Source organism: Pantherophis guttatus, chromosome 4, assembly GCF_059756535.1.
Source record: "Pantherophis guttatus breed Tessera chromosome 4, ASM5975653v1, whole genome shotgun sequence".
NCBI lineage: Eukaryota > Metazoa > Chordata > Lepidosauria > Squamata > Colubridae > Pantherophis > Pantherophis guttatus.
Window position 1 is genome coordinate 13641068 of NC_142066.1, and position 12580 is coordinate 13653647.

The 12580-nt window shown below is 41.0% G+C and overlaps 1 protein-coding gene across 1 annotated transcript; it reads left to right on the forward strand.

Annotated features, from left to right (window-relative positions):
* The first annotated feature begins 1159 nt into the window (after window positions 1-1159).
* On the forward strand, window positions 1160-11194 carry LOC117658692 (metabotropic glutamate receptor 3-like). Its single transcript, XM_087893350.1, has 5 exons — window positions 1160-1359; window positions 1719-2004; window positions 3764-3963; window positions 6465-6694; window positions 9464-11194. Exons 1-5 carry the CDS (start codon window positions 1160-1162, stop codon window positions 10360-10362), a joined length of 1815 nt encoding a protein of 604 aa, XP_087749476.1. The 3' UTR covers window positions 10363-11194.
* The last annotated feature ends 1386 nt before the right edge of the window (window positions 11195-12580 follow it).

The window sequence follows — 12580 nt, forward strand, 5'->3', positions numbered from 1 at the left end:
ACCAGGCTTGAAATTTTTGGACCTGGACAATCTAGAACTACGCCGTCTATGGTCTGACCTAAGCTTAGTACACAAAATTGTCTACTACAATGTTCTACCCGTCAATGACTACTTCAGCTTCAACCGCAATAATACACAGGCAAACAATAGATACAAACTCAAAGTAAACCGCTCCAAACTTGATTGCAGAAAATACGACTTCAGCAACAGAGCGGTCAATGCCTGGAACTCACTACCTGACTCTGTTTCATCCTCAAACCTCCAAATCTTTAACCTTAAACTGTCTACCATGGACCTCACCCCATTCCTAGGAGGTCTGTAAGGGGGCGTGCATTAGCGCACCAGCCTGCTTACCATCCCTGTCCTTCTGTTCCCATTTATTCGTATGCATTTATTACGTATATACTTATACTTATATGTTTATATGTTATGTTCTTACTTGTTTTCTCATACATGCTTGACAAACTAAAAAGAAAAGAAAAGAAAAAAAGAAAAGAAAAGAAAAGAAAAGAAAAAAGAAAAGAAAAGAAAAGAAAAGAAAAAAATAAATAAATAAAATAGAATAGAATAAAACAAAATAAAACAAAATAAAAGAATATAATAAAATAAAATAATAAAAAAATAAAATAAAATAAAATAAAATAAAATAAAATAATAAAATAAAATGAAATAAAATGAAATAAAATAAAATAAAATAAAATAATAAAATAAAATAAAATAAAATAAAATAAAATAAAATAAAATAAAATAAAATAAAATAAAATAAAATAAAATAAATAAATAAAATAAAATAAAATAAAATATATAGAGAGCTTTAGTCAGATCCTATTTGGAAAGCTATAGCCCGTTCTGGAGACCACACTTAAAAAAAAGATATTTTTAAAAGAAAAAAAATTTAAGGGAAGATGTTTCACAGGTTACTTCTTTAAGGTCAGTCATCAATACATCCACTAGGAATTTTGTTTGTAGTAATTTATTAAAAAAATTGGATAGTGTTAAGGATTTTATTTTTTTTTGTTATATATGTACTTCTGTCTTAATTGTACACCACTGAGAGTCAATGTAGAGTGTGATTGTTGATAAATACAATAAATAAATGCAATTTGACTTTTAAAAAGGATATTGTTAAATTGAGTGAGTCCTGAGACGAGTAACAAAAATGGTGCAGGGTCTGAGGGACAAAACATATCATGGGAGTTCGAAGGAACTGAATAAGTACAGCCTGAAGGACAGAAGGGAAATGGGGGACATGATGGAACCCTTTAAAAAGATTAAGGCTGTGAATAAGATTTGGAAGACCGTGTTTTCAATATTAAGCAAAAATCAAGAACACAGAGACATAACGTCAAACTGGCTGGAGTAAAATTCAAAAGTCATGTTAGAAAGTATTACCTCACAGAAAGTGTACTGGAAGCTTTAAACCAACTTCCAAGCAAAAGTAATGGGTCAATCATCAGTAACTGAGTTTGAACATGCTTGGGCTAAACACATGTCCATCATCTGACAAAAATTGAAACGATATAAAAATAATGAATAAATTAACAAGAAAACAAATAACTCAGAGGGTGACTCAAAATACCGCTAACTCTTTTTCTGCCATCGGATTTCAATGCTTCTAGATATTGACAGATTCCACGAAATCTGTTGTGCTGAAGGACTGCAGATGCCCTGGTATGAAGAGGACATTTCTTAATGTATTTTTTTTTTATTCTTTACAGAATCTTTTTTCAGAATTACCAGCATGTCCTGGCCTTAGCGTTTACTCTAAAAGAGATCAATGAACATCGTCAGATCCTACCCAATGTCACACTGGGCTTCCACATTTTTAACAGCCATTTCAGTCCAAGCTGGACTTACTTCGCCTCAATGCTTCTGCCTTTCACTCACGGCAAATTCATCCCTAACTACAAGTGTGGGGTCCCAAAACATTTGGCTGCAGTAATTGGGGGACCGGATATCTCTCTTCACATGGCAGCTGTATTGTGCATCTACAAAGTTCCTCAGGTAAGAGGTGCAGAAGATATTCCTTCCGAAGTCGGTAAAATAAGGGCCCAGATTGTTGGGAGCAATATCCTGACTCTGTAAACCGCTTAGAGAAGGCTGTAAAAGCACTATGAAGTAGTAGAAAAGTCTAAGTGTTCTTGCTATATTGCCGTATCTCTCCAGAAGTGTGCATGCTTCTTTCTCTTAAAAATATCCTGTCAGATTCCAGGATATTATTTTTTGCTTGATTGGATTACCATAGCAGCATGAGGACTCATAATATTGAACCGATAGTGGGGATATTGCGCATAGAAAAACATTCCTCAATGCGATACACTGAATTAAGAGTTGGGAGGGATCTTAGAAGTCTTCTAGTCTGATTCCTGCTCAAGCAGGTAACCCTATACCAGTGATGGTTAACCTTTTTGGCGTTGTGTGCCAAAAGCGGAGGGAGAGGGGGGTGCCACGCGCGTATGTGCCCACGCCCATAATTCAATGCACCCCATTCCCCCGTGTGCAACCTCCCCCTCCGTGCTCCCCCTGCTTTTGGTACGCGATGGCACGGTGGGCCCAGTAGGCCCATTTTTCGCCCTCCCCAGGCTCCAGAGCCTTTCTAGGAGCCTAGGGAGGGCAAAAACAGCCTTCCTCAGCCTCCCGGAGGCCCTCCGGAGACCAGAAACAGCCTATTTCCTGACTTCCGGTGGGCTCAGCAGGCCCAAAAATCAGCTGGCCGGTGTGTGCATGCGCACTGGAGATGAGCAAGGGCAATGCTATGCTCATCTCTGATATGGCTCCATGTGCCACCTGTGGAACGCGTGCCATAGGTTCGCCATCACGGCCCTATACCATTTCATATCAATGGTTGTCCAATCTCTTCTTAAAAATTTCCAGTGATGGAGCACCCACAACATGTGATGGAGCACCCACAACATCTGAAGGTAAGCAGTTTGTCTAATTAATTGTTCTAACTTGGTTCTCTCCTCGATTAGTTTCCATCCATTGCTTTTTGTCCCACCTTCAAGTGCTTTGGAGAATAGGTTGACACCTTCTTCTTTTCCTTTTTGTCAACCTCACGATATAGACGGATATCTTGGTTGATTTTCCTAAATAAAGCCAACTAGTTGCATAATGTTTCAGTATATAAACTCAAGGGCACTCAAAGACTCAAATGAATCTACACAGTGTAGGAGGTTCACTTAGACCTTTCCCTCTGTTTTTTTCCATACAATGGAGGAAGGATAAGCGGGAAGGGAAGATAAGGTGAGACTGGAAAGGCAATTCCTATCCCACGAACACCAACCTTTGAACAGAGGAAACTTGTTCTGTCCAAGCTTTTCTTCCATCCTCCAAGCTAAGTGGTATGTGTGTGTGTGTGAGAGAGAGACAGAGGGGTGCAGTAATATGATGCACAAAACAAATGATCTGGAGCTCTTGTGCTTTGGTTGCAATGGGGTTGCCTGGGTCATAGAAATCAACGGTGCCATCCTTTCTCCACTCACAACTAGAGTTGTGTTGGAAGACAAGAGTCAATTTGAATGATGGTTCTCTGGGGATGAGCAACTCCAAAAGAGGGTCTGGATTCCAGCTTGCCCTACGTAGCTTGTGCAACACAAGTGGGAAAGCGGCAAGGAGGCTACTGTGAGAGCCATGGGAAGAGCAAGACAAATTTCCATCTTCCTTTGTCAGCAAGACACATGGCCTGGATTCCTTGTGGAGTTGGCTCTGTTAGACTGAAAGGAAGGAGCTTTCATTCACCACCCATTTGTTTGTCTTCCTTTAGTTGACCTATGGTTCTGCTCCAGCCATGGAGAAAGAGACTCAAGCAGTTTTCTTCCAGCAGATGTTTCCAGATGAATCCCATGAACATAAGGGCCTCATGCACCTATTGAAGTACTTAAGATGGATCTGGGTTGGGATTCTTGTAGTCAAGGATGAGAAAGCAGAGAAATTTGTCCAGGAGGTTGTCCCTTCCTTTTCCAAGTATGGCATCTGCACTGAGTTCATAGCAGAGTTACCAAACATAGATTTCTATAATGATTTTACGGATATTATGGAAGAAGGACTAAAGATATACCATGTTCTCATGAAGAGCAAGGCCAACGTGATAATTGTATATGGTAAAATTCAGACCATAACAGTTCTGAGAAGTTTCCTCCAGTTTTCAGAAGTGGAAGACATACCAAAGAAGCAAAAGATCTGGCTTATAAATGCTCAGACAGATTACACTTCAATGTCCCTTCATAAAACTTGGGATGTCAATTTCCTACATGGGGCTTTATCCTTTGCAGTTCATACAAAAGAGGTCCAGGATTTCCAGGAATTTCTTCACAATCTAAGTCCAAAATATGACCATCACGATTATTTTCGGAAAGATTTCTGGGAACAGGCATTTGGTTGTTTCTTCTCTACTTCAAAAATGGAGACATCTGAGGTAACTTGTACAGGACAGGAGAAGCTTGGGACCCTTCCTACATCTGTGTTTGAAACATGCATCAGTGGACAGAGTTACAATATTTACAATGCAGTCTATGCTGTGGCACACGCTTTGCAATCTCTATATTTATCCAAGTCCAGACACAGAACAATTGTGAAAAAAGGAAGGAAACAGTTTCACAATCAACTGTGGTGGCAGGTAAGTCCTGTAAGCAGATAAGTGCGGAGACAACCATATCTGTATGTCTGTGGAGATTCTTGATCATCCAGGTCACGATAGACCCAAAAGTGCTTTTTCAAGAGGCAATTGGACTTTTTTGCTTTTGTTTAAAGACCTCCAAGTTTCCTCAATGACTCTCAGAAAGAGTGCAAATGACCAGATGACTTCAAGGAATATAAATCCTTCCATTCCACACCATTCACTTAGAACTGAAGAAGCTCTTGGACGAGAAGCAAAACCTCTTCAAGGAAAATAAGAAAGTCCAGTGGCCTTTTCGAAAAGTACCTTTGGGACAACCATATCTATAGGTCTATCTATCCATAAACTCTAACAAACAATATTCTCTAGGGGGATTGACCGTATGTCTTTTCTTTACTTTACTTTACTTTACTTTACTTTACTTTACTTTACTTTACTTTACTTTACTTTACTTTACTTTACTTTACTTTACTTTACTTTACTTTACTTTACTTTACTTTACTTTACTTTTATTTGATTTATATACCGCCCTACTCCCGAAGGACTCAGGGCGGTGAACAGCCAACAATAAAATACATACATACAAAATTTAAAAAGCAGAAATAAAATCGAATTAAATAGTTTGGCCCAGACAGATTAAAACCCCAATCAATTTAAAACAAATTTAAACTTTGAATATTAAAAATACTAAAAAAATATTAAAAATTGTTTAAAAAGAGGGAGAAAGTTAGGCCAGGCCTGCCTGGTGAAATAAAAAGATCTTTAGAGCGTGGCAGAAGGTGCGGAGATACGGGATCCTAAATCCTAATTTACAAATTAAATAAATAAATAAATAAATAATAATAATAATAAAAATGTGATTCTATCCATGAAATTGACAGACAGACAAAACATTCTTGGGGATTCTTCCAAGCTACTTTCTTTATTCTTTTGCATTTATAAGCTAAGTTCTGTAGGACTGTCCACACTACTATCAGTATTAGCAATATACTGTTCTGCCCCAGCTATGGACCCCAAAGAACGCAGCACACACAAAGTCTGTTCAAACCTTAGTTTACTGAATAAACCAGTCTTTTACAATAATGGCTGTTAATTAATTGCATTAACAGCTGCCAAGAATTCCAAGAAAAATAACTGAAAACTTACTATGGTTGGCAGAATGCCCAGAAGCAATTTGCTGAAACCTGATAAGATAAGCACGACACGAAGATGTGTGAATTAAGTTGTTCCCTGCAAATTGCTTCAGTCAGCATTCCTCCTTAAATAGGCTAAGGAAGTGCCCAATTAGCCCCAAGCCTTACTGAGGGCCCTGGCTGAATCCCCGACTCTGGCACCACATCTGCTCCAGCATTGTCCGACTCAAGCGCCAGCTGCACAGGCTGCTGGCGCAGCACCACACCAGCCTCCTCACTGTCTGAATCAGCTACTAGCTGCACAGGCTGTGTACAGGCCACAACATATACTCTGTTAATCATAAGAAAGGGCTATAGATAATATATTCAAATGTATAAGACAATAATAGGATAAAACATAAGGTAACTGGAAAGTGTGTTTGCTTGTGTGTGAGAGAGAGAGTATGTACATACATAAACATAAGCCTTTTCAATTACGTTTTGTTTTATCTTGTTATTATCTTACATCTAGTCTGCAATAATCCAGATCAAACCTTAGCATGGCTACAGCAAATATAAGGCTCTTTGTAAGTAAGAACAGTATTAAGGATAAGGATAAGGATAATTTTATTTCTATACCGCCCCTCTTCCGAAGGACTCGGGGCGCTGTACAGCCAGGTAAAAACACAATACAAATATCACAATTTAAATTTAAAACCTCTTCTGATTACTCGCAGTGGGGCAGGAAGCCACACGGAATGCCAGCACCCCCGCCGTGAGCTACCCCACATGCCCTACACCAGCTTACCTCAGGGCCCCTGCAACCAGGTCATCCAAACTTCAACCCCTGCCTCGCCTTGCAGCTGCGGCATCACCACACTACTCAGCCTCCTGCTTCATTGCGACCGTGAGCAAGCAGAGGAAGTGGGCTGGCGGCCATGTGGGCTTCTGCTACACGTGGCTAGTGGTACTGCTGCTGCCATGAGGCAGTTGTCAGGGCATGGATGGCCTGGCTGTGGAGGCCCTAAAGTAAGCCCATGTGGGGTGTGTGGGGCAGCTCCACCACGATCACCTCATGGCTGCAGCACCACGAGCAACCAGACGGAATGGGTGGGTGGGTGGTTGCGTAGGCTCTTAAGTAGGATTATTTGGAGGTAGGGCTTATATTAGGTGCACATGTAAAAAAACATACTAGGGCTTATTTTCAGGATAGGTCTTATTTTCAGGGAAATGTGGTATTTGTTTGATACTGGCCTACAACTAAAATTTTAAAAAAGTTTTAATATTTTCTTTGTTTAAAGTAACATGTATATGTACCCTGTTTCCCCCAAAATAAGACATCCCCTGATAATAAGCCCAATTGGGCTTTTGAGCACATGCATTAAAATAAGTCCTCCCCCCAAAATAAGCCCTCCCTAAAAATATTTAACCGCATGTGCAGTCAGTCCTCGCCATTTCCTCTGCTTAGGGTTAGGGAGACAGAGCTGGAAATCAGGTAAGACAGCAAGAGGAGCCCCGCCTTGCTCCACGCGCCCCAAAATAATAAGATCTCCCCGAAAATAAGGCCAAGCGCTTACTTCACAGTTCAAAAAAATATAAGACAGGGTCTTATTTTCGGGGAAACACAGTATGTTTTCAATATATGAATTCCTTATCTCTTCTCTGTCCTTTTCTCTCTTTGTTCCTCTCTGGCTGTCTCTGTTTTTCAGGTTCATTCTTTTCTGAGAAGTGTCAGATTCAACAACAGTGTTGGTGAGAAGATCTCCTTTGATAAAAACGGAGAATTCATTGGTGGATATGATATTATCAACTGGATCTCATTCCCAAACCAATCCTTTGTTAGGATCAAAGTTGGGATGATCGATCCCACAGCTCCAGAGAACAAGTTCTTCAATATTTCTGTAGATTCCATCACGTGGCCAGTAGGATTTAATCAGGTTAGCTGCTGGAATCTAGATTGGTCTCCCTTCCTTTATGTAGCATAAGCGTGTTCTGATCTAGGCTTCACAAAATCATAAAACAGAGTCCTTGTCCTGAAGAAAACCCCTTTTTATTTGACTAATGTGTGCATTCACATACAGAAAAGTCCCAGCAAACAGTCTTTCAAGGGTGAATTGCAACAATAGACCTTATCAGTCCTTGGATCGTTGCCAGCCCAATAGCTTTCAGGCGCAACTCTACAATGAAATACTTGGCAAGGAGTCTCTGTGAGACGCAACTCAGATAAGCAAATCTTCACACTAATAAATGAACTAATTGTCTCCTGCAAACACCACTCCCCTTTTGCTCCTCCTAATTCCCTATGGGAGGGGCCATTCAGCATCCGCTTGTTCCTTTACTCCCGAGTCAACCCCTGTTCCTTAATTGTTCCCTTCTCCTGACAGCTCTGTGCATGCGCACATTGGGAACAGGCTCCAGCTGTTCTTCTGCCCCACTTACCTCTGACTTCGAAGGTAGCTGGTAACTGTCAGATGGCCCTGGCCCCAGCTCTGCCTCTGATGCAGAGCCCTCATTAGAGCCTTCCCCAGACTCCAGGACTGGCCCATGTTCCTTCCCAACCTCCTCACTGTCCAAGTCTGCCGCCAGCTCCGCTTGCTGCTGGTGGGCCACAACTAAAAGTGTCTTTATTGATGAAAGTCTTAGAGCATCATCTCTGAACTAGTCTAAGTACAAATATTCTAGGAAAGAAAAAAATTATCCGTAGGAATGATTACTTTTGCAATAATAGTTATAAACTATTGTACCCTTTACCTAGGCCTTTGGTAATTAGGTACAATACTTTCATGGCTTTGAAGTAAAAGCTACAATCCAGTCAGTGGTGAAATCCAAATTTTTTTACTACCAGTTCTGTGGGCGTGGCTTGGTGCACGTGGCTTGGTGGGTGTGGCAAGGGAAGGATACTGCAAAATCTCCATTCTCACCCACTCCAGGGGAAGGATACTGCAAAATCCCCATTCTCTCCCCACTCCAGGGGAAGGATATTGCAACTCTCCATTCCCACCCCATTCCGGGGGAAAGGATATTGCAAACTCTCCATTCCCACCCCACTCCGGGGGAAAGGATATTGCAAACTCTCCATTCCCACCCCACTCTGGGGCCAGCCAGAGGTGGTATTTGCCAATTCTCCAAACTACTCAAAATTTCTGCTACTGGTTCTCCAGAACCTGTCAGAACCTGCTGGATTTCATCCCTGAATCCAGTGTAGTAGATTTCACCAGTCTGGTGACTTCAAACTTCAGAAGCTGAGAAAACTATTGTTATGTAATCGACACAAAAATTGTCTTGGAGTGGTGATGATGGTTATAGAAGGCCATAAATACCGGTAAGGGTAGATATTTAATGAATTGTTATTTCAGACCAATTACAACTAAAATGATGTCATCACATGACTTCTGTACTGCATTACTTAGTACATAAATCCATTTTTATGCTGATGATTCCACAAAAACAGTAGCTCTCCAAACATTTCCTTTTTCCTCTGCATCTTAAAATATTCTTCTTCGTTCACTGATAGGCATTGCCTCTATCTCTATGTAATGATCCTTGTGAGACAGGATACAGCAAGGAAAAGATAGAAGGGAAGTCATTTTGCTGCTATGCTTGCCGTCTGTGTCCAGAGGGGAAAATATCAAAGGAGAAGGGTAGGAAATTTCCAAATATAATGGGACTAAGCCATGAGGGTTCAACACTGTCTATAATCCACGGTATCAATTCCAATTGATGTGTTCTTTTCCAGATGTGGATGACTGCTTTCCATGTCCAGAAGATCAATATCCAAATCCAGAGAAAAATATGTGCATTCCAAAGCAGATCACTTTTTTGTCCTATGAAGAACCCTTGGGGATCAGTCTGACCGTTCTTTCCCTTTGCTTTTCCTTAATGACAACTTTGGTCATCACAATCTTCATGAAACACAAAGACACTCCCATTGTCAAAGCCAACAACCAGAATCTCACCTACCTTCTCCTAGGTTCCCTCTTTCTCTCTTTCCTTTGTGTCTTTCTATTTCTCGGGAGACCCAATACGATTGTGTGTCTCCTTCGACAGCCATCTTTTGGCCTCATCTTTTCTGTGGCGGTTTCTTGCGTCTTGGCCAAAACCTTTGTGGTGGTTCTCGCATTCATGGCCACCAAACCTGGATCCAGATTGAGGAAATGGGTGGGGGGAAGAATGGTCAGTTTCATTCTTCTAGCCTGCTCCCTTGTTCAAACGTGTGTTTGTGCTGTGTGGCTGATAACGTCCCCACCTTACCCAGATTTCAATGCACACTCAACATCTGAAGAACTCATCCTGGAGTGCAATGAAGACTCAGTCATGTTCTACTGTGTTTTGGGCTTTATGGGTTTTCTTGCTCTGGTTAGCTTCTCTGCTGCTTTCCTAGCTAGGAAGTTACCTGACAGTTTCAACGAAGCCAAATTCATCACCTTCAGCATGTTGGTCTTCTGCAGTGTTTGGCTGTGTTTTATTCCAACCTATTTAAGCACAAGGGGAAAATATACGTTGGCTGTGGAGATCTTCTCCATGATCTCTTCCAGTGCTGGATTATTGATGTGCATCTTCCTTCCCAAGTGTTTTATCATTGTGATGAGACCTGAACTGAATGATAAACATCAGCTCATGAAGAGAAAGTTTTAACAAATGTTTCCATTTGCCTGATATCCTTTATATATAAATATTGGAGATTTTCCCCACTGGAACATTTAAGCCAGGGAACAATGTGCAATATAGAAGATTGGCCTTCTATATTGTCCTGTGTCTGAGATTTAAGTTAGATCAGAACTTTTTTTCCTTCTGGAAGGCAATTATAAATGGGGACCATAAAAGCATAAATTGATGTATGGACATATTCAGTGGTGGGTTGCTACCGGTTCTCCACAGTTCGCAAGAACCGGTAGTGGAAATTTTTAGTAGTTCGGGGAACCGGTAATACCACCTCTGCCTGGCCCCGCCCCCAATCTATCCCCACTCCCAGCTGATCAGCTAGAAGGAAAAAATCAGGGCTCACTTGACAAAGAAGAGGAGGACAAAAACAAGACACTGTTGCTTTAAATTGAGAAGCCTCCCAACTGATTGGCTAGAAGGAAAAAATCAGGACTCGCTTCTCAGCCAGGAGATCACTTCACAAAGAAGAAGGGGGAAAAAAAGATGCCGTCGCTTTAAATTGACAAGCCAAGAAGCAGCTGCTGGAAGGAGGTTTTTACTTGCAGAAGTGAAGTGACATTCAGCAGTTGGTTTCTGGGTCAGCTGAACAACAAACTGGATAAGAGGAGGGATTCCTATATGGTTCTATGTTTTTGAAGTTTTGGGGTTTGTGCAACATGGGCTTTGTGTTTCTAAAAAGGTTTGGGCAATTTCCATTGTGAAATATCCTGTCTTGGGAATGAGTTTTCTGCCTGCTTGTAAATGGAGCCAAACTTCCGGTTTCCACTTTCTATTATCTCTAACCGATAACTGTTTTCTTCTTACAAAGTTTCCTTTATGCAGCTGGCAGGAATGTGGAATGAGTATCAGGCAGGTTCCTTTGTAGCAGCTTGATTTTTCCTTGCTTTTCTTATGAGTAATATTTTATTTGGGGATATGGAGAGGGGGGAGTTTGATTCCTTCCCAGAGCAGGTTAGTGGGGTGGGGAGGGAATGGGGATTTTGCAGTAACCTTCCCCTGTCACGCCATGCCATGCCCACCAAGCCACACCCACACAACCAGTAGTAAAAAAGTTTGAAATCCACCACTGTATAAGTCCATCTTAATATGCTTGTAAGCACTCTTGTAATCTTTGACTTTTAGACTTGCCATAATACTAATGACTGTTTTGAACAATAAGTAGGTTGTATTACACGAATGGCTATTTTATATGTGAAATTATGACTGAAATATTTCTGCACCTATATTGGTTCACACTGTCAGGAAGTTTCTCCTTAGTTTTAGGTTTGTTCAGTTTCCATTGCTTCTTATTTTGCCTTCTGGTGCTTTGGAAAATACATTGCCCCCCCCTTCTTTCTGGCAGCCCCTTAAAAGCCTGTTGCCTATCACACTCTTGGGCAAAGCATGTGAGCCATTTCCTCCTTTCAGTGGTCCATGAAAGTGCATCTATAGTATGTAGATAATAAAGTTGAAAAAAGGTGAACAACATTTTTACAGAAATATAGATACGTCGAGGCTGGGTGTGACAAGGAATGGCTGGGAGGGGAGGGGCCAGGCGAGGCACCTCTTGACGTGAGTGACATTGAGTTGGCCACGCCTACCCAGTCACATGACCATCAAGCCACGCCCACTGTCACATGACCATCAAGCCACGCCCACAAAATAAGCCACACCCACAGAACCGGTAGTAAAAAAAAATAGAACATATTTCATGTATGATAGACAGCTCTGACTATAATGGTGCAGTGGCCTAGAGGTGGAGCTCTTGCCTCACAATCAAGAGGCTTTGAGTTCAATCCTAGGTAGAGGTAGATATTTTTCTCTCTGGGCACACTGAGAATATGTCTGCTAAATAACACTCCGCATTGGCGACAGGCAGAGCATCCGGCCAGTCAGAATTCAGCTCCATTCAGTTGCCCAGACTCCACGCCGCAAGGGATTATGGGGTCATTAAAAGAGGATGGTAGACAGCTCTGACTAAATATATGATTAAATATGAATTGTAAATTTGTCTTGATTGATCATCTTAATCCATATGCACAATAGAATGTGAAAAAGAAGTGGAGTTAAATACAAAGGAGCTTTTCATTTAAAAAGTTAGGTCTTATGAATTGTTTCTGAAACAAGCAAACACTGGAAGTTTTCTACTGCCCCTGAGATTTAGAAAGCGGAGAACATTTTTTTTTTTCCTTTTGAAAGGTTCCATAAAAGC

Bases quoted from the DNA above. Each gene is read 5' to 3' on its own strand.
- LOC117658692 (XM_087893350.1), top strand. From the start codon at position 1,160: ATGGTGCAGGGTCTGAGGGACAAAACATATCATGGGAGTTCGAAGGAA. The intron at 1,360-1,718 runs GTAAAATTCAAA...TATTCTTTACAG, and splicing joins ATAACGTCAAACTGGCTGGA to AATCTTTTTTCAGAATTACC. The intron at 3,964-6,464 runs GTATGGCATCTG...GATTACTCGCAG, and splicing joins GTTGTCCCTTCCTTTTCCAA to TGGGGCAGGAAGCCACACGG.